Below are 20,148 nucleotides of genomic sequence, written 5' to 3'. Positions count from 1 at the left end.
GTTACAATTCAGTTCAATAGAATGTAGATGCGGCTCTTTAAAGAGTTGAATTCTGTGTTAGATTTTGACTGGTAAAGGAAAAGTAATCGTTAGCTATAACAATGTATGTAACTATCAACTAAATATTGTTTTAATCAGTAAATTATGATGCAAAAACTTACACGACTTGCAGACGTCAATGTAAATAACTTCGCTATCCGGTCTGTAGCAAATCCCGATCCCGATCAAAGAAAGAATTGATAACGGTTAGAAATTCATACTTTTCAATATATATCGGTATAATAAAACAATTAATTACCCCTTGTGAGATCAACATGGTGAAATAAGGACCCTCGACCTGGCCCACTCGATGACCTGCCCTGACCTCGGCCGCTACGCGGCCTCGGTCAGGTCAGGTCATCTCGTGGGCCAGGTTTCGGGTCTTTATTTCACCATGTTGACCTCACAAGGGGTAATTAATTGTATAATATCACACTGTTGTTTTGATCTCGGCCCTGGTATCAGCCCGAGCGGTTGGTATCGGCCCAAGCCCGAAGGGCGCGAGCCGATACCATCCGAGGGTTGATACCAGGGACGGGATCAAAACAGTGGTGTGATGTTGTTTACATCATATATCTAAAACAAAAAACAAAGAATAAAACAATTTTTTCGATCAGAAAGTTTTTTTTTTCAATTTTGTCGTAAGAAAGTTAGAGTTATCTTTCTTTATTTCGATGTTCCTAAAGATGTTGCTCAACGGTGAATAATCAAATAGAGAAAGATTTGCCTGGACTGGTCATTAAAAAGAATAGTCCTGTTGTTTAGAAACATTTCATTTAGCACATTAAAAAAAACAAAGGTCCCAAGGTTAAAAATATTCTACTTTCACTTTGGATCGAACCGGGGTTACAACTTATTCAACGAATCGTTACAATTTGTAAATCTGAGATTTATAGTACCTCTTTCGTTTGTTTACGATACATACTAAATTAAAAATGGCAATTAATACATGAAAACTTGGTATTGTCTTACTTTTACAGCAAATAAACGTCCATTTATTGTCTCAAAATATAGTTTGTTGCTGTCCTAGAAGTAAGCAAGAGTTACCTTTCTTACATCACAAGTACTATCACTTGGCGCACTTTTTAAAAACAATTTTCTCAAAATTATAGTGTAAATAAATAATTTATAAAAATTCTGGTTAAATTTTTCGATATATAATAAACATTATATCTTTATCTTTCTTTATTTCGATGTTCCTGAAGATGTTGCTTGACGGTGAATAATCAAATAGAGAAAGATTTGTCAGGTAAGGTCATTAAAAAGAAAAGTCTTCGTGTTTTGAAACTTTTCATTTCGAAGCACATTAGATAACAAAGATTTAAAAGTCCTAAACTTTAAAAGATTCTACTTTCACTTTGGATCCATCTGGGATTACAACTTTTTCAACGAATCATTACACAAGACGCAAGTTCAAGATTTATACTAACTGTTTGTTTTGTTTATGATATATAATGCATTAAAAAACACAATAAATAAAAACTTGGTATTGTCTTTCTGTCAAAGCAAATAAACGTCCGTTTCTTTTCAAAACACGATTTGTTGCTGCCTTAGAAGTAAACAAGAGTTACCTCGCTTACGTCACAAAGGCTATCATTTGGCGCACTTTTCAAAAACAATTTTCTCAAATATCTAGTATTAATCAATAAATTTTAAAGATTTTAGTCAAATTTATAAATAAAGAATATCTTCATTTGATACTCAAATATAAATTTTATTCTTAATATACACACACTAAATAGAAATAATGGTTTGAAATTTGAGGGCAAGACAACCCCTTGACAACGGGCCGAGACAGAGATATCTCAGCCCTGAGGGCGAGACAGCAATAGTTCCGAGGAGCTGTTTTACCTAGTCCAAAACGCCTGTATCAGGGCTGATACACTACTAGCTATATGATATTATTTATCGTAGGATTATCTGAGTGGGCAAATTTATCGTAAGATTATATTAAAACATTTAAAACATCTTACACATAGCGAAACTTGGAAAGAAAAACACTGAGGTTATAAACTGTGAGCAGGACATTTTTTTCAAATTTTTCAACAATAGAGGATCGCAAATCGAAAATTGTGGCAGGCAGCCTTTAATGTATAAGTTTTTCAAATTCAGACTATGAAACATTTATGCACATCTGATGCTGAATGTGGTTTGTTGTTCAATATTGACCAAGGGAAAGCCTAGAAGGGATCAGATAATGGGAAGCGTTATGTTTATAAAAAAAGAACACTTTTCAAGTAATATCCATTTTGATTAGTAGGGCTTTACTGATAGCAAAGTCCTGGCTGTAGGTATCATGATAGACTGCCTTACCATAAATAGAACAGTAAACAAAAACCAAACAGCGTCAAAGAAAACGTTTCCGATTAACAAAATAGTCCCAATGCGAGACGACATTTAAACAAATATTTTTAACATTCCAATAGTTGAAAAATGTATTGATCAATGTTTTTGCTTGAGAATTAAACTGAAAGAGAGATTAGATATTTGATTTATAGGATAATCGTGATTTATCATTTTGTGCACACACGCTACATGCTGATTCCATTTTCTAAACGAACTTTTTTCAATAGTGTGAGATTTTCGAAATGTTGAAATTGTTGAAGAGTTTCATGTTTCATATCGTTTTCGTTGATGTTATGTTAATGCTTATATTTTGTTTTGATTTATAGCAAATTAATTGTATATTGAATTGGAATTATAAGAATTAACATGCCTGAAGTCGCTTGACAATGTACATGTACCAGTGTTTTTACATGTAGTTGACGATAGGGGTACTATTTGTTTGAAACTAAATGAATGTCTATAAAATACACAAGTCATATGCTTATTTTAACTATTTCAAGACTGAGTTTATACGTAGTATATTTGAAATTTGGTACAACCATTTTATCGAACTGACATGCTTCAGGGAGGTTGAATATTCTTATTTTAATGAATACACCATATATTGCTTTTTTGCGATTAGTCAAATATACATGAAGATGTTTCCTTGTTTTTTTAAAAATGAGCCAATGTTTTAAAATGATACCAAGAACTGTTTTGAAGGTTCTTGTCATTAAATTAAAATGTTTTTTTTTTTTTTTGCTTTAAAAAAAAACAAAAAAAAACATTGTTAATATTAGTGTCAATTAAATTTTGTAGTTATCATTAGTATGTTATATTAAGATTATGTTGACAATAAATGACGAACTTATTATTCACACGGCTTAAGTTTATCCGTTTTCTTCAGAAGTTTAAACAACAAGAACAAGCTTCAGAAAAAGCATTTCACAATTCTTTAGCGAGTAATTTGTTTGCAAAAGTTGTGAACATGAAAGACCTTTTTGAAAAAAAAAAAGTATTTTGGACTTGTCACTATCAACTTGCAATTCCTACTTGTACAATAACATTCAGATTCATACAAAGCATTATAAGCAGCTATATGCTCAAGCCAGGAGTTTATTCTAAATGGGCAAAATTATCAGCTTATTAAAAGTTTAAGAGGTTTAGAATACATAATTCATCCTCCATTGAAGTGGTAGGTTTTATATAACAATAATATTTTTATCAACATCATGGTACTTTTTAATGAACAGAAAAGAAAAGGTAGGAGTTTCTAAAGTGGAATATATTTTCCTAAATCCTGCATTATTTCCTAAAATAGGTTTAAATTCAGCTGGAAACATCTCTTATCACTTGAATAATATAAATATGAAAAGTTGATCATAAGCAACTCAAAAGATTTATAAGTAGATAATTTTCTGGAAAAATAGGATCATCCTTTTTTGTAGATAGTTTTAACAATATCCACTAACCACTAATCTAGGACACAAATATTGATAATATTGTACACAATTAGGTAGAAAGGTACAAAACATTAATGAGATAAGTTTATTACAATTATTTTTTAAAACCAGACGTCTTACATTTTTTCACCTATTTTATATAGCTACGTAGACAAAGGTTTCTTGCGAACACCAAATAAATAGATTTTGTTTTCAAGCTATGTTGGGATATTTTTGTACTAGCTTTTCCTATATATTCTGTTTCTTTTTTATACGTATTGTTTATACAATGATTAGACGACGGATTTTGACGTTATATCCCGATCATAACAAGGAGCACACGGCGGGTGTGACCGGTCAGCAGGGGATGCTCACTCCTCCCATCTCTGATGTTTAATTTGGAGGTCCATGTTTGCTCTGCTCTTATTTTGTATTGTTTTATGGACTTTTGTTCTTGAATACTGTTCGTAATCTCCCTTTTTTTATTCTATGAAAGTTAATTCCCTAGAGATGGTAATTTCTTAGTAAAAGCGGTTAACTGGTAATCTTAAAGAATCTACATGTTTGGTAAAGTATTGGTATCAGTTCCTTCGAATATAAACGTCTTACAATGTATCTTTTTATATATGTGTAACGAAACGGTAAAAATGCAGTTTGGATATTGAAAGTGCATCCCAATCAACCTTGAAAAGTACACCATACCAATTTATGAGGATTATAAAGTTATCCTTTAGACCACAGATCTAATATCGATATGGCTTTATATTCATAATCCATATTTACATTTCTGCGCAGGAAATCCATTTACTAATAGGTTTCTGTCTGACTGTCTGTTAAAATCTTTTATTGACATTTTTGCCTTTGAAAGAAATTACTGCAGCTATATTTTTTATCCCTACAATTCCGAAGCGGAATCATTTTTGAGTGCTGACAGGATTTTCTGTTCTCTCAAAAGTTCTCAAGGTTTGTAATCTTTCTTAAATCAAAGATAAAGTAAAAATGTTTTTAAAACACATATTTCAAATCCAAAGAACGTCTATAAAGAGAATTGATAATCGTATTATTTTAAATTTATAAAGCTGAGCTTGGCTACAATTTTATAAAGTTTGTTTGGTTTTCTGTATTTGAAAATATTTATCAAGATTCCTTTTCATTATACGTATCATCGGATTAAGAGGTCACTGTCTTAGAAAATAATGAATGAAAGGCCGAGGCCTATATTTTCAATTCATGACATAAAACTATACCTGATCTTTTTTTAATCTTTTATATTTTTTTTATTATTTTTATTTTTTTTTTTACTTTATTATTATTTTATAATGAACGTACTTTAAAAAGAGTGAATCTTTTGATAAAATGACACTTACAAATCATATCAGTTCTAACTGTATACATGTACATGTTTTAATTAACCTAAGAAAATCAGAGAGGTAAATAAGCCTGTAAAATGCCAGTGCATATTTTACCAACCTACTATATAATTTAAAAAGATATTATGCTTGTATCCACAATAAGAGGTAAGAAGAGATATTAAATAAATAAACAGAGTGGTTTCCATGATTATAAGAATTAGTTCCTTCATCACCCATCTACTCGGCAACGGAGAATAGCTCTTAAGCCTTTAAAAGCAATCGTAAATTCAAATTCGGCCTAAAAAATGATATTAAATTTTGTTTTCTTTGGTAACAATGATGCAACAATGTTGCAAAATCTTAATCTCAGTATTTTAGACCATGAAAGCGTATTTAACTTAAGAATTGTTTTGAAAATTTACGAAAAAAAACTGTGGAAATCATATTACTTTTCTTAATAATTCATTTTCATGAGACGAAATTTTTTTAGGATATATCGCTACATGTTTGTTTTGAAATACTATATTATAAAAGTTATTCGACACAAATGTCATTTCCAGCTCATAAAATTGAGTAAACATCAAAAATATTTTGTTTCAAGTTTCTTATATAGGACTCTGTTTTGCTTTAACTTTACTGATGATCATAGCCTCTTTATTGATTTTTACGTCCTTGGGAATCAATCTATGTTCTGACATTTATATCCACTGAATGTGTGCACCTAGCTGAAATAATGTAGCCCTCTCCGATTTTTCTATCTGCTGATTTCTGGAGATTGCTACAATTCCATAGCATATCCGTAATGGTGCAAAAATATTTTTTAATACGGGCGACTGCAGGCAGAATAAATGTTTTTTTTCATTCAACTTACTTCTAATAAGACAAGATTTTATTCACTGTCGACAATAAAGCCCGTTTAACGCGAAAACCTTGTAGAATAAATCTGAATGTTTGCCTGTCGCTTCTATTTAGCAGCCATGACAGTTTTCATGTGACGTACTGAGGCTTGCGCTTAAAATTTAGAATAACTCAATAAAGCAGTTGTCGGTTTATATAAATAAATGTGATGAATAATATCAGTAAACATTGATACATGTAAAAAAACCATTCCATGTGTTATGTCTACGTAAACAGTAATATTTATGCTTAAAATAAGGTAATTCAAAGAAATCCGATCCCTATAGATCCTTAATCTCATTGGCTGATCCAAAATAAAATCTGTCAAGGTTTGTAAACACGGTGGATAAATTTAAGTTGTGATGTTGATATACACGAAAAATAAGTGATATATGGATTGTTCCGTATATTTTTTGGATCGATTTATGTCTTGGATAACTGCATTTTGGAAGTCCAGGTAAGGCATGTTAATTAAATAGCGGTTTACTGACAATTTTAGCTGAAATTCGTGCGGGAATGAATCGCTCCCGCCTTGCACCATTACGGGAATCCTGAGGAGTTGTAGCCCTCTCCAAAAAAAGGTAGAAGGCTACATTATTGCAGCTAGTATGCACCTAGTTGTGCTATCTTATCCTATCCTATATGCTATTTTAAATAAATTTGAAGTATTCGAACACTACAAGATGTAACAAAAAAAAAACAATGAAATACAAGGATATAAGTTTATTTCTTTGCATATGCACAGATATCGTTATCTACAAATCTATCAAGGATAGCAAAATTTTGTATAATCTCTTCCGATTAACTATTCGTATTCGGTTCAGCATGTCACAAATTAGATGTTGAAAACGACTCCATTCATTTACCAAATCTTTGTCTAGGTTCTTCAGACTGTAGTCTTTCAACCATCTTTAAAGTTAAAATTATCACAGTAGATGTACTGAAGAAATTCTAGAGTTAGTAGGTCTTAATATCCATCCTTATTGAGATTTCTTTTGACGGGTCTTGAAAAGACAGTACTCCAACCAAAACAGTCACAACTTCACCACAAAATTTAACAATAAGTACAATACCATGTTTTTGTGTGTCCTTCTTCTTACGGTGAAAGGATTATCATTTTGAAATAAACTGAATCTTTATTTATCATGATTAGTCCAATCCAAGTCCAAATGAGCTAAATGAGCTAATGTGAATTGTAGCCCTTACCTGCGATTGCCAGCTGTACGTAAGGGAAAGATTTTTTTTTAAATCGCAATGGGCACCAGACCAGCCTCTTTAATTTGTCTATTAACAGTGCTGTTTGAGGCCTGAACTTCGTGCTGAATCTACCATACTCTTAGCCGTGTAACCGTCTCCTATCTTCAGTGAATGTCATACAAGTACTCTGTCCTTTCTGATTTAGACCGCACTGATCGTGGAGCATCTGCGTGTAAACATTTTGTCTTCTGACAACTTTTGTATCTGGGAAAAGATTGATTGATCGATAAATTTTCACTCATATGAGACGCCACCATTTTCCGGTGGAGAGATACAAATTTTATGCTATACTCAGCACTCAGGGTCATTGACCAGTGAGGAATCTTTACTTTGCGACTAGGACCCAGACGCTTTAACCATTGCGCCACGCGGATGACTCTATGAAAAGAAAAAGGCTTATATCTATCTCTGACACTCTGATTTGTTGTACATATACATTTAGCGTGTCAAAAATGATACTATCGTCGTGAAGAGCATCATTTTGGAGTAACCAGTTCAGTGGGTGCTCATTCCTCCCTATCAAATAGTATGCTTTAAAACCGTTGCTGATTAATCACCTTTTACTTAGTCTAGTAATTTCTTATTTAGAATTAATTTGCAATATATTTAAATCCAGGCGACTCAAATGAGATAATTAATAAGCTATAAAATCAATGATCATGGAAGAAAATACTGTAGTTAGGATGAAAAAAAAGAAGGTATTAGGGTTGTTATTGATTTTTTTTAAAAGGAAAGTAAACTTTCCGATGAGATTTCTTGAACCATAATAGAAGTTCTCTCTTCATTAAATAGAGTACACACATGTAATAGAGTCATTCTTGGAAAGTTATCATAATAAGACAGTGAATACATACTTATGAATGGTAGTGTATGTGTAACACCATTCGACGTTTGAATCTATATGCAAAGTATGGGATTTCTAACGCCAGTCAATAGGGATTTGGAGCAGACTTAAAAAGCTTTCAGTCATTTGTGTTCCAATTCACTTTTGAGTCAACTTTTTTATACACTCTAATGCTAAAATTATCAAGTACTGCTGCCGACTTCGTTTAAAATTGAAATAGCCTTTGTATTTCTTTTTTGAAAGATTACATAGATTTCGTACTAGAAAAAATTTGCAAATTTTAACTGAATGTAAAAAAAGAAAATAAAATGATGTTAGCGACAAATTCATCATTAAATGTATTCTTCTTTTATCTTTAAGCATGCCTCTTACAATACATTTTTTTTATTATGCAGCAAAATGTATGTTGAATATACATACAGTGTTTGCATATCAAAAGTGCTGCGAAGTGTTTACTTCTTACAAGGGTAACACTAAAATCAATCTAATGTATTTGTATATTTTTATGAAGTTATTATTCGAATTTCATATCAACCTAGTTCTTGTTCAATATCAATTTCTTTTTAAGAGATCGACGGTGTACAAATGGCCGCTTGTAATGTTTCACTTTCAACTCTGCAAAAGGTCTCTAATTGTCCAAGAACAGAAAAGGAAGTAAAAGAGGCAAAACTAAGAAAAGACTGTGAAAGCCTTGCTGAAGTTCAAAACTGTTCTCCCCCCGGAAATTTCTCATATCATTGTGTTATTAATTTTTGGGCAAATGAGACCTACGAGGTATGTGCTCCTTCAATCTATTCCCAAGGTAAGTTGTTTAGCATGTGTGTGTGTGAGAGAGAGAGAGAGAGTATCCTAATGCTTTTTAATCGACATTCATGGAAGGTGAAGATAACAAACTGATATATACAAATCTGTAAATGGTAATTAAAGAACCTAACGATTTGTTAATTAAATCAGTGAGTTTGATGATATGATTATAGGGCCAATTAACACCAAATCTTCGTATAAGTCATAATATTTTGATTTGTTTGTTATTTAACGTTCCTCCCGAGAATTTCACTTGCTAATGAAGTGCAGCAAACACATACTATACTCGGCACTTAGGGTCATTGGGCAATGATGGATTTAACTGCGACAGGGGACCTCAGTTTATACAGTCTTATGCAATTGCACGGTCTCAACGTCTCGAAGTGGTATTCGAACCCGCGACGTAAGGATCAACTCCTCACTCCGCAAATCCAGAGTAAACGCTGTAACCACTGCAACACATGGACAACGTATTAGTAACTGATATATTTTAATGTAATAAACAACGTATTCACTGTAAGTATACAAGTGATTGCTTCCTAAATTGTATTAATAAAATATCTATGACTTCTTATTTTAGGGCGCTGTCTGGAGTTTAATCAATATGGAAAAGTAATACAAGAGCTTGACATAAACTGTGCAGATAAGGGATGCCCAAAGCGATTCAGAAGTGAAGATATTCTGTCATGTACAAGAAGTATTAAAATCATAATGAAATGAAATGAAAAAGAAACTAACACCCTATCAAAGAGCAATTTAGACTTTTGGTACTATTCTATACTTAAAATAGAGAAAAAATATTAACTGCGCAAGGTATTCAGATCGTAGTTGAATTATGGGCATCCTGTTATTGAACTTCTTCCTCAGGGGGTCAACCGAGGTTGCCATTGATGAATACTTCGCGCATGATTTTAAAATGGAAGCATAAATTGTTTTAGAGCAACTTTTTCATGTAATCAAATACATGAAATAACATTCAACAAAATCAAGAAATCATGTATCCATTTATTTATTTTAAAAAATCTTAAGTAATAGTCAAAACGATTTTACAGCTGATAGATGAAGGATATGGAGATAACGAACAGTATTCAGTCTCAAAGTCCATAACATAATACAAAATAAGAGCAGAGCAAACATGGACCCCCAAAACATCAGAGTTGGGATAAGGTGCCATGGAGGAGTGAGCATACCCTGTCGACCTGTCAAACCCGCACACACCATAGATTGGCGTCCTAATAGTGAGCTATGATAAATTAAAGCTCATAAAAAGGGGGAATATATATGTCCTCATCAGAATCACTGTCAGTTTTTTAAAAGGAGAATAAGCCGCATTTTTAAAATTAGACAGCATTGAAAATAAGCCTCCACTTTCTTTCCGATACCTAAATTTAGCTGCTGCTTTCAAGGTTTTGGGGTATGTTATAAAATTAAAGATTTTCTCTTTTGTAGTTTTCACAAAATAAAACCAAAAAATCAGTTTGATTCAACGTGGACTTACAGTAGTTTTCATAAATTGGGGAAATACTGGTATTAGAAAAAAAATTCTTCTTCAGCGTTGTAATTGAAAAGATTTTCAAGAATGGACCATAAATTCGCCGGGAATTATCGAAATAAATCTGAATAATACTAAGAAAAACTGAAGACATTTTTTTCCGTGACATGAAAAGTGGATAGAGTTGTAGATTTTGAACTAAACCCCCCCAGATCGCGGTGTATAAACCAACTGTGTGAATCTGAGACCATTCCTTAGAATGAGATCCCCTGTGGGTCGAACAAATTTTCGGAGGTCCGTCAAGGCTCATCAACAAATCTTATTTAGACAAAATTAATTGATTATATATAGGGTTATTTTTGTCCCGCTTTATTTTCGCTCTTTCAGTTTTGCAAACAGTTTTCGTCCAGTTTTAATTTCGCCCAGTTACACTTTTATGCAAGAAATTATAAACTTTATTTTTAGAATTTGTCCCGTTTTACATTAACCCAAACTAGAAAGGGGCGAAAATAAAACCGGGACAAAATTTACCTGCATACAGTATTCTACTTGCCTCCTCCTTATCAACCAAAGGCTCTTCATGTGGAAGTTATTCAAGTTGCTTTAAAGTAGTTCATTATATTTTTTTTATACATTTAAATTTAAAATAGATTCAAAGTCTAGTCAAAATGAGAATCTTATTCAATACCTGATATGTTGTCACTCTTTTTCTTGCATAGATGCTGTCTGTGGCAGTTTGGTAACCGGGAGAAAATCTAAGGCATGTCTTAATAGAGATTGGAATACGTGAGTGTAATTTATACATGTAATAGAACAAACAATTTTGATATGAATATGAAAGTGAGAATTTTTTATCTAAATTGTATCTTTTATTATATAGATTCTATATGGCTTAAATGCAAAATTCTGTGTGATTATATAAACATGAATTTACCTCATTTAAGGCGTTATTGTTATTTTTTTCTTATATGAAGTAAGACAAATGTCTGTTGAGTAGATAAGTTTGCATGTTCGAGGTTTATAATCAGCATTAAATTAATTGTATATTAGATATCATATAATTATAGAGATAACAAATAAACTTTTATTTTAAAGTTATTCTTTTTCAGGAAAACTATTTCCTTCCTAGTATTATCTGGAGTGCTATTTTTTCTACTTGCAATGGTGTCGATTTTTCTTTGTAGAAAAGAGAGGAAGGACAAGGGTAAGTCATATAAAAAAATAATTTTTGCAATGGTATATGATAATGGTCTATTCAGTTATGTTTAAAAGGGTTGTACAATTTTCAGAAATGATTTTTAAAGTATTTATTCTCAATTCAATAAAGGTTGATGGCAATAGACATTTTTCGGTAAACTTATTTTTTTAAAATACATTTTTAGTTTAAAGAAAGTGTCTGCTTTTGTCTGCTGTCTGCTGTCTTTTTGTCTAAATTCCGCGTTTTGATCTATTGACTTCGTAACAAAGAATCATTAGGTAAAGAGAGTTAGGATTTTGTTCAGTTGAAGAACCTTAAACTTATTAAAGGTAGTTAAGGAGTAATGATTGAGAAAAGCAAATTTTGGCCGAACATTTGAATATTAGTTTCTCCACAAACCAGAGCATAAAGATAACAATTATGGGATTGCCTCCTCGTACAAGTTTGATTTGAGTTTGATCAAATCATATCTTCCGAGTTAGGGTAGGGATAAGAATAATGTAGCTGACTGAAAGGGTAAAAAAAGACCTTTAAATCTCCTCAAGTTTGTTTCTGTTGCTATGCACGTATCTTCTTTGGGGAAACAGTGCTGACATTATAACCCAGTCCATGGAGCCTTATTGTTCAGGGATGTTTTGTTTATACCATGTGTTTTTATATTAATATAGGCACTGTGGCAACGCACTTTGAAAAAAAAAAATTATGCACTTTGAAAAAAATAATTCTAAGTGTGTTAAAATTAGGACACAAGCAACTCTCTTTAAATTTTTTTTTCAAGTGCGTTAAGAGTGTACATAAACATTTTTACCATGTTGACTTTAAACGCACTTTGAAAACAAAATCTATATAAAACAAAATTTCGAGACTTTGATTGTAGTATTTAAGAGAATAAATTGTAATAATGACAAATATATCTTTCGAAAAACTTTTTAATATACATGCATTGATTAACCCTCATCGAGAACAACATTGAGAAAATGAGTATATATAGAAAGTCTTTCAGACCAACTCTTTTTTTACTTAGGTAAGACATTGAAAGTTTAAACCCCCCTACTCCCCAAAAAGGTAAGCCCCAATTCCCCCGGTACTGATGCTTATGCCATACCGTATAAATAACTGTTGTGGCATTGAAAACTTTAAATAAATTTGAGTTTACATTCAATGCATGCAAACTGGAAAAAATTAAGTACAATAAAACATTTAAGGCAGAAAGAATTTTCAAATTGTTGAAAAATCATTATCGCTCACTTTCATATCCTGAAGTGACGAAATCACCAAAACGTTACCCAACAGGTTAAATTATTTACATTGTGTCATACATAAGATTTTCACGAATATTGACCAAGTCATACACACTTTTTTTCAAAGTGCGTTAATATGGTCAATATCAACGCATTTTGAAAAGAATTTTTTTTGTTCAAAGTGCGTTGATTTGGTCCCAAATTTGACGCAGTTTGATTTTTTTTCAAAGTGCGTTGTAACAAGGCACTCAAGAACGGAAATCAGACGAAACCTAACTAACTTCAGAAAAAGAGGTATAGAGAAGCAGCAGTGAATATTAAAAGAAAACATACTTATAATATAAAAAATCTGTATTTTTTAACTATATTCACTATAGGTTCTCAATTTTTATTTCAGCCGATATGAAAGATTTGACTGGAGAGGAATTGACCAATGATGCAATCGATAAAATCACTGTAGATTACGGTAAGCATTATTTTGAAATTTCAAACAAACGCACTGCATTCAATTTAAAAATATTGATAGTGAGCTATGTTCGTAACAGATTTACATAGTAAAGAGAAGCAACTTACCAGTCACGACAGTTTGTTAAAAAAAATACGAATTTTGATTCTTTGGCTACTTTTATTTATCTATTTCTAAACTAGTAACTTCAACAAAAAATGTGTATAGGGTGGATTCTAGGGGGAGGGGGGGGGGGTCAGGTTAGGTATGTTGGTATGTTTGTGTTTAACACACTTAAAGTGCATCTGTACTCAATTTCATTCTGGTATAAATCTGATATTTTAGGGATTGGCTGCTTTTTTGCAAATAATTTCATAGTATTTCTAATTTTTTACAGAATCAAGAAAACAAAGAAAGAAAACGGTAATTAGGGTTTAGAAAAAATAAAGATCAATATCTAAACACATTTTTTTAAATTAATTTTTTGTAATAAAAATGAAGGATCATATTTTTTCTAACTTCATCAGAAAATTACCTTATTTTTTGTTTTATTCTGGTTATTTTTCTTTAAAATCTAATTATGTTTTTCTGGCAAATCTTTTCTGATAGATGAGCTTGTTAATGCTCACATTCTATCACATCTACACCCAATCGCCCACAAACATTATGACCTAACAAAGTTTCAAACTGTTCAAATGTATGTTGATGTTTAAATTGAAATATAAATACTAAGAATTTGAGGCTACTATTTATTTTTTTTTATTGTATTGTGAAAATGCATCATTCATTTAAGAATCTTGTTTTCTGCTCCTGGGTATTAAACAAACTAACCGTGTACATAGTTCTGATGAGGAAGGGTGTCTCTTCCAAAATTGTTAATTGTGTGGCTCTATTGATTATATAGTAAAACATCAATTCTTTGAATATCTTCTTCTCTACTAATGGGTATTAAACAATATAACTAGGGCCATAGTTGTAATGTGCAGGAATACCTCTTAATAATTTGTGAATTTCATATGCACGGCCCTGGTTCTGGTGTTAAGTCACGGCTCTATCGACTATATAATGAAAATGCATAAATTCTATAAAAATCTTCATTTCTGCTCATTATATAGTTAAAATGTATGAATTCTAAACTCCTTGAAAATCTTTTTCTTTGCTTCTGTGCATCATGTCAATGTCTTAAAATAGATTCAATGCTTTGAAATCAGCTCTTTGTTATGAATCAATCATTTATGATAAAATTTCATGCGATAGATTGATTATAAAGACAAGGTGGAAATGCATTTTCTATGTTACTCTGATCTATATACATGTACCACTGTAACAAGAGTAAGTTATGATTAGCAGTTGTGTCTCTTTCAGAATTGTGAATTTCGTGGTCTCTCGTTTAAAACACGAACCAAATTCAATTGTTTGAAAGTTGCTACATGGTGCCCAGGTGACCTATAAGGCCTATGGGCCTTTTGCTTCTTGTTCTATCCTATGCACGTGGAAAAATATTATATTTACCATGAACTTAGGCTAGCTTGTTACAATGTACCATTCAAACAATGAAATGAAAATAAATATATCTGTGAGGTAGATAACAAATTACACAACTGCTTTGATAAAATTATCTCTTGAAAAGGTATCTCTGTCTATATAGGAATATTAAGAAGAAGTATCGTATCTCCAGTATTTGTGGGACATATTTTGCTTCTAGATATAAAAGAAAACCTTTAATCACCTCCCTAGAGAACTGTTACTGGTCTCCTCTACAGATAATCTTTTTTTCTATTTTATAAATTGCAGGTTGGAAATCCTAATCGCACAAGTCGTTTAGAAAATTCTATTGAAGGTACATGTAACATGTTTACAAATATCAAAAGGCATAAACCTTAACGTTTTTCTTATTTTTTATTCAATTTTGTAAAAATGAAAGTTACAACTGAAATCGTAACACATTTAGAGTATGCGATAAATGGAATTTAACACTATAAAAATATATGTACTAACTGTATCAAGTCGCAGGAAAGTGCATATTTAATTGGTTGAATTACCGCTGAAAATTACTAATAAATTTTCGAACTCATTACATGTAATTATATTGCTGAAATAATTAAAAGATTTTATTCGTTTTTGCCGTTAGAATTATCTGATTTAAGTATTTTTTGATACATGTTTAACAGATCGGTACTTCGTGTAATGATATCGATTAAAATTGAATGTTTTAAATTAATTCTCGGTTCCTTATTTTGGGCATGTGTTAAATGTAAAAAAAAAATATATATTAAAAATTACCTATCTCTTCCTCATTCGCCAAGATGAAAAAATATATAGTGTACCATATCACTGCTATGATAAACATAACCAGACTTATTTCTGCAATATTTAAGAAAATACAGCCAACTTTTTCAAATAAGATTTATTTTTGTTTCAGAATTCGGTACTTCAAGGACCTGGAATGTATCTCAGGTGACTAGTGTAAAATAGGAAACGAAATTCCATTTTCATACCTTTATTTTATCGACAAAAGAAGAAGGAATTGTTTTAGCTTTATTGCGCCCTAAAAATGTAATGACATCAAAAAGTTTTGAAACTGGTTTCAATATTAGCTAAATAAATGACTCTGATAAATCAGGAAAGAATATGGCATGAAGGTTTACCATTCTGCAAATATGACATCATTTATGTGAAGCATTTTTCTATTTTCAACAAAAAAAGGCTCAAAATTGCACATTCCAAGGGTGATTTTCCTTTAGAAAACAGTGTCCACAGCCGTCGCACACGTTAATTTTTTGATATTTTGTGCAAAATTTAATAACAAATCACATATCTCAAGATCTTTGTGGGCGATGCCTGTGGACAATGTTATCTGAAAGAAAATTCCATTGAAAATTGGTGTCTTCTGCAAGTTTTTAAGAAAATACGGGAAAATACCCATGTTTATGACGTCATAATTAGCATTTAAAAACACATGTGAGAAAAATGACTTGTATGATTTTTCTGCATTGAATTTCAATTATTTAAAAAGCAAGAGTTTTCAACTTGTACACCAGTTTCATCTTTCAGAAAATCACAGGGCAAAATTTGTATGGAAACCATACCTTCTTCTTTATAATACACATATATTATAAATTTTAATAATTGTTCTTTTTAGCTCTCCTGAGCCGAAGACTCATGTGAGCTTTCCTGGCCACATTTTGTCTGTAGTCCGTCCGTTCGTCTGTCCGTCTGTAAACTTTTCACATTTTCGAATTCTTCTGAAGAACCACACCCTAAGAAAAATACTATAGTAAACTACATTTAACTATAGTTTACTAAAGTTAACTATGGTACCAAAGTCATAACTTTGGAACTTTGATTTTCTATGATGAAACTTTGGAACTTGAATTTACTATGATGAAAACTTTGGAACTTTGATTTACTATAGCAAAAACTTTGATTTGATATGGCGAAAAGTTTGGAACTTTGATTTACTATGGTGAAAACTTTGCATTTAAATTAATTACTTTGCATATTTAAATTAAGTTGAAAAATAAAAACAGCCCCAGCAAACCAAATATCATTCCACTTAAAACTAGTTTAATAATTAAAAAAAATTATCTAAAATTTATAAGCTGTTAAAGTAATTACAAAAAAAAAAAACATTGGAACCTTGATTTACTAACAGTAAACACTTTGGAACTTTGATTTACTACAGTAAAACTTTGGAACTTTGAATAACTATGGTATAAACTTTAGAACTTTGATTTACTATTATGATAGTGAAAACTTTGGAACTTTGATTTACTACAGTAAAACTTTGGAACTTTGAATAAGTATGGTATAAACTTTAGAACTTTGATTTACTATAATGATAGTGGAAACTTTGGAACTTTGATATACTATGGCGAAAACTTTGGAACTCTAATTTACTATAGTAAAAACTTTGGAACTTTGATTTATTATACTGTAAAAATGGTTATTGACACTGGTTGTTAATATACGCGTTTGTGACCATCAAAATTACGCGTGGGTGTAATAAACGAGTTACCCCCCAAAAATTACGCGGCCATTTTTTTTTATAACATCGAGTTGTACCACTTTAAAAATGAAGAGAAAAAAATAATTACAAACAAATTAAACAAATCAAGAAGAAATTATAGTGTTGGATTAGTAAAAATAACGTCGATGTCCACAGTTGTGAACAATTGATTAACGCTTTATTATAATTATGTACGCAAGCTCAAACTTCAAAGTGTGATCCGCTTACCTGTATCTGCGTGTCGAGTGTTGACAAGTAATTTAATAGGAATGTTTGTAGTGAATGTGCGTTTATGTAAAATTTTGGACTAATTATTTGGAATTAAGGGGGACATATACGAATATACAAATAAAATGAAAATGAGTATCGATGATTTGAAGCTAGCGTGACGTTGCTTTAAAATATTTTATGAAGATGCATTTTTCATCGCACAGTTTAACAAATGAACAGTTATGTTTTCATCACTGTTTGTGATGTATTTACCGGAATCTACGCAAGTGCGTTCAATACCACGGTTAATATACGACTGACCTAACAGTATAAGTAAAAATCTAGCATCATTCCAGAAATTTTGTAACCATACGCCCGGGGTAATTTTACGCGGTTCTTAGCTTACCGCGTAAGTAGTGTAAATTTCCCTCACGCGTAAATAACCACTTTTACAGTAGTAAAAACTTCGGAACTTTTTATATTTACTGTGGGGAAACTTTGGAACTCTGGTTTATTATGGTGAAAATTTGGAACTTTGATTTACAATAGTAAACTATAGTTAACTATAGTTTACTATAGTAGGGCAGGGCCAATTTAAACCATAAATCATGACCCCCGGGGGGTCGGCGAGGCTACAATAGGGAATCAAAGTTTCCCATAGAAATATATAGGGAAAATACTTTTAAAGTCTTCTTCTCAAGAACTACTTGGCCAGAAAATTTGAAACTTATTGGAAGCATCCTGGGGAGTGTAGATTTTAAATTGTCCAAATTATGACTCGTGGGGTACGATGGGGTGACAAAAGGTATTACAACGTGGAACCTGGTTAGGAATAGCATGGTCAAAGCTTCTCTGGTGAGTGATGTGGCCCATGGTCCTCTTCTTTTCATTTATAGGCACAGCTGTCCGAAAACGCAAAGCGGTTGACTATTTCTGATAGTCATGTGTCAATAAAACAAGGTAAATATAAATATAAATCAAATAAATATATGGCCCATTGTAGAGGTCAATCCGTATTAGATTATATAAGATATAATTATTTTCATCACAGAAATGCATATTGAAAGAGCATGAATTGCGTGATCATATGCTTTTCTGTACCGAGATCAATTAATCTATGGATTGATGGATTTAAAGGGCTACATTTGTAATACAATTTTGTACAGAGATTGACAAAACAAAAATCGACATCAGTCGGAAAAAACTGCAACTTTTCCCCCTTTACTTTTTTAGCACTTACATTAATGTAAATCTTGTAATACGATTGTGTTTCCTTTGTACAGTGTACCAATGAAATAATTTAGGATATTTACTTTTTTAAGGACCCTCTTTACAGAAATTAATATTTTTGTATGACTTTGAGAAAATTATATTCATTTAAATAAAGGTATAAATAATGACCTGACTGATCTATTTAATTATCTATACATGATACGTGGCATTTACCCCCAGGAAAAATGTTCAAACACAACACAGTATCAGTGAACAAAAATCACTGCTATTTACTTCCAGGGGGAAAATACATGAAAATAACATGTTTAATTAATTCATCTTGGTGTTTTAAAATGTTAAGAATACTCGAATTGATTACAAACTGAGTAAGATACTATAAATTTCAAGGGATTGCCATATCTTACTAATTATTACAGAGCAATACAATTATAAAGAAGCATTCTGAGAGTATTGCATGACACCTTGCATGTATAACACGTCACCTACCGGCTTCTCCTTTTTCCTATAGAATACATGTACAAGCTCGTTTGGGACTTTGATTTAGGCCATAAAAAACCGAATAGTTATCCCTATTTTAAAAACAAAATTAAAATTGCCATAATTTTGTCAAAAATCGATGAAGAGGAAGACATTCAAACTTTATCTGTAACTCATCATGCTACACTCACATACCATAAATCAGCTTAATACCACAACCGTTTAGAAAAAAAGTACGAAAACCCAAGTGGGATGGGGGGTGGGGGGGGGGGGAGAACAGACGGACTGCCGGTAGGGGACTAATAAGAGTTGAAGCATAATTTCTCTTTAGAAACATAAAATCAAACACTGTATTAGCTGTTTGGAATTTCAGCGCTTTTGTTGCTTTTAAGAAAGTAATTGCAATTTTTAGAAGCCTCATGAAGATGAGTATTAAGAATGCATGTATATTTAACGGGACCTTTGAGAAGAAATCACTGACTTTTTTAGTCGATGCATATTTTTGTTGCACATGGACAATATACGGAAGTTCTTTTGCAATGAAAGATCAATATATACAATCAATATACTAGTATAGACAAGGTTTGTTATCCGTGTTGGAGTTTCATTTTATTCATCACCATGCTTGAATTTGTTTTAGGTTTCGACTCGAAAACCTTTATTTTCTTCTTGAAAAGACACAATCTTCAGGATTGTAGAGAGATCTTGAACACAAATAAAATCGACTGCCTTCAGACATTCTTTGAATTAGATAAAGACAAATTACAATCATTTGGACCTGAGTATGGACAAGTGCTTAAATGCATAAAGGCAAAGAAGTCAATACTGAAAGAAACTTAAGTGAAAATGTTTCCAATTGTAATCAAGTTGCTGATTTGTTCAT

At 31.7% G+C, this 20,148-nt stretch overlaps 1 protein-coding gene across 2 annotated transcripts; it reads left to right on the top strand.

Annotated features, from left to right (window-relative positions):
• The first annotated feature begins 8,659 nt into the window (after positions 1–8,659).
• Positions 8,660–20,142, top strand: LOC134276906 (uncharacterized). 2 transcript variants are annotated; one of them, XM_062759185.1, is made up of 10 exons: positions 8,660–8,958; positions 9,541–9,648; positions 11,172–11,238; positions 11,562–11,656; positions 13,289–13,357; positions 13,734–13,759; positions 15,131–15,176; positions 15,759–15,793; positions 18,452–18,515; positions 19,906–20,142. In XM_062759185.1, the coding sequence occupies exons 1-10, from the start codon at positions 8,742–8,744 to the stop codon at positions 20,103–20,105; spliced, it is 927 nt and encodes a 308-aa protein (XP_062615169.1). In that variant the 5' UTR covers positions 8,660–8,741; the 3' UTR covers positions 20,106–20,142. The 2 variants fall into 2 exon arrangements, with proteins under 2 accessions (XP_062615169.1, XP_062615168.1); XM_062759184.1 differs by having other exon boundaries at positions 9,541–9,657.
• Positions 20,143–20,148: the final 6 nt, after the last annotated feature.

Source organism: Saccostrea cucullata, unplaced genomic scaffold (assembly GCF_032062105.1).
Source record: "Saccostrea cucullata isolate Sc308-1 unplaced genomic scaffold, CSIRO_AGI_Scuc_v1 ctg1186, whole genome shotgun sequence".
NCBI lineage: Eukaryota > Metazoa > Mollusca > Bivalvia > Ostreida > Ostreidae > Saccostrea > Saccostrea cuccullata.
The sequence above is the reverse complement of the archived record's forward strand: the minus strand, read 5'-3'. Positions and strand labels throughout refer to the sequence as shown.

Excerpts from the sequence above, each read along its gene's own strand:
- LOC134276906 (XM_062759184.1), top strand. The coding sequence starts at position 8,742 with ATGGCCGCTTGTAATGTTTCACTTTCAACTCTGCAAAAGGTCTCTAAT. Across the intron at positions 13,358-13,733 it reads TAAAATCACTGTAGATTACG|AATCAAGAAAACAAAGAAAG; the intron begins GTAAGCATTATT and ends AATTTTTTACAG. Across the intron at positions 15,177-15,758 it reads TTTAGAAAATTCTATTGAAG|AATTCGGTACTTCAAGGACC; the intron begins GTACATGTAACA and ends TTTTTGTTTCAG.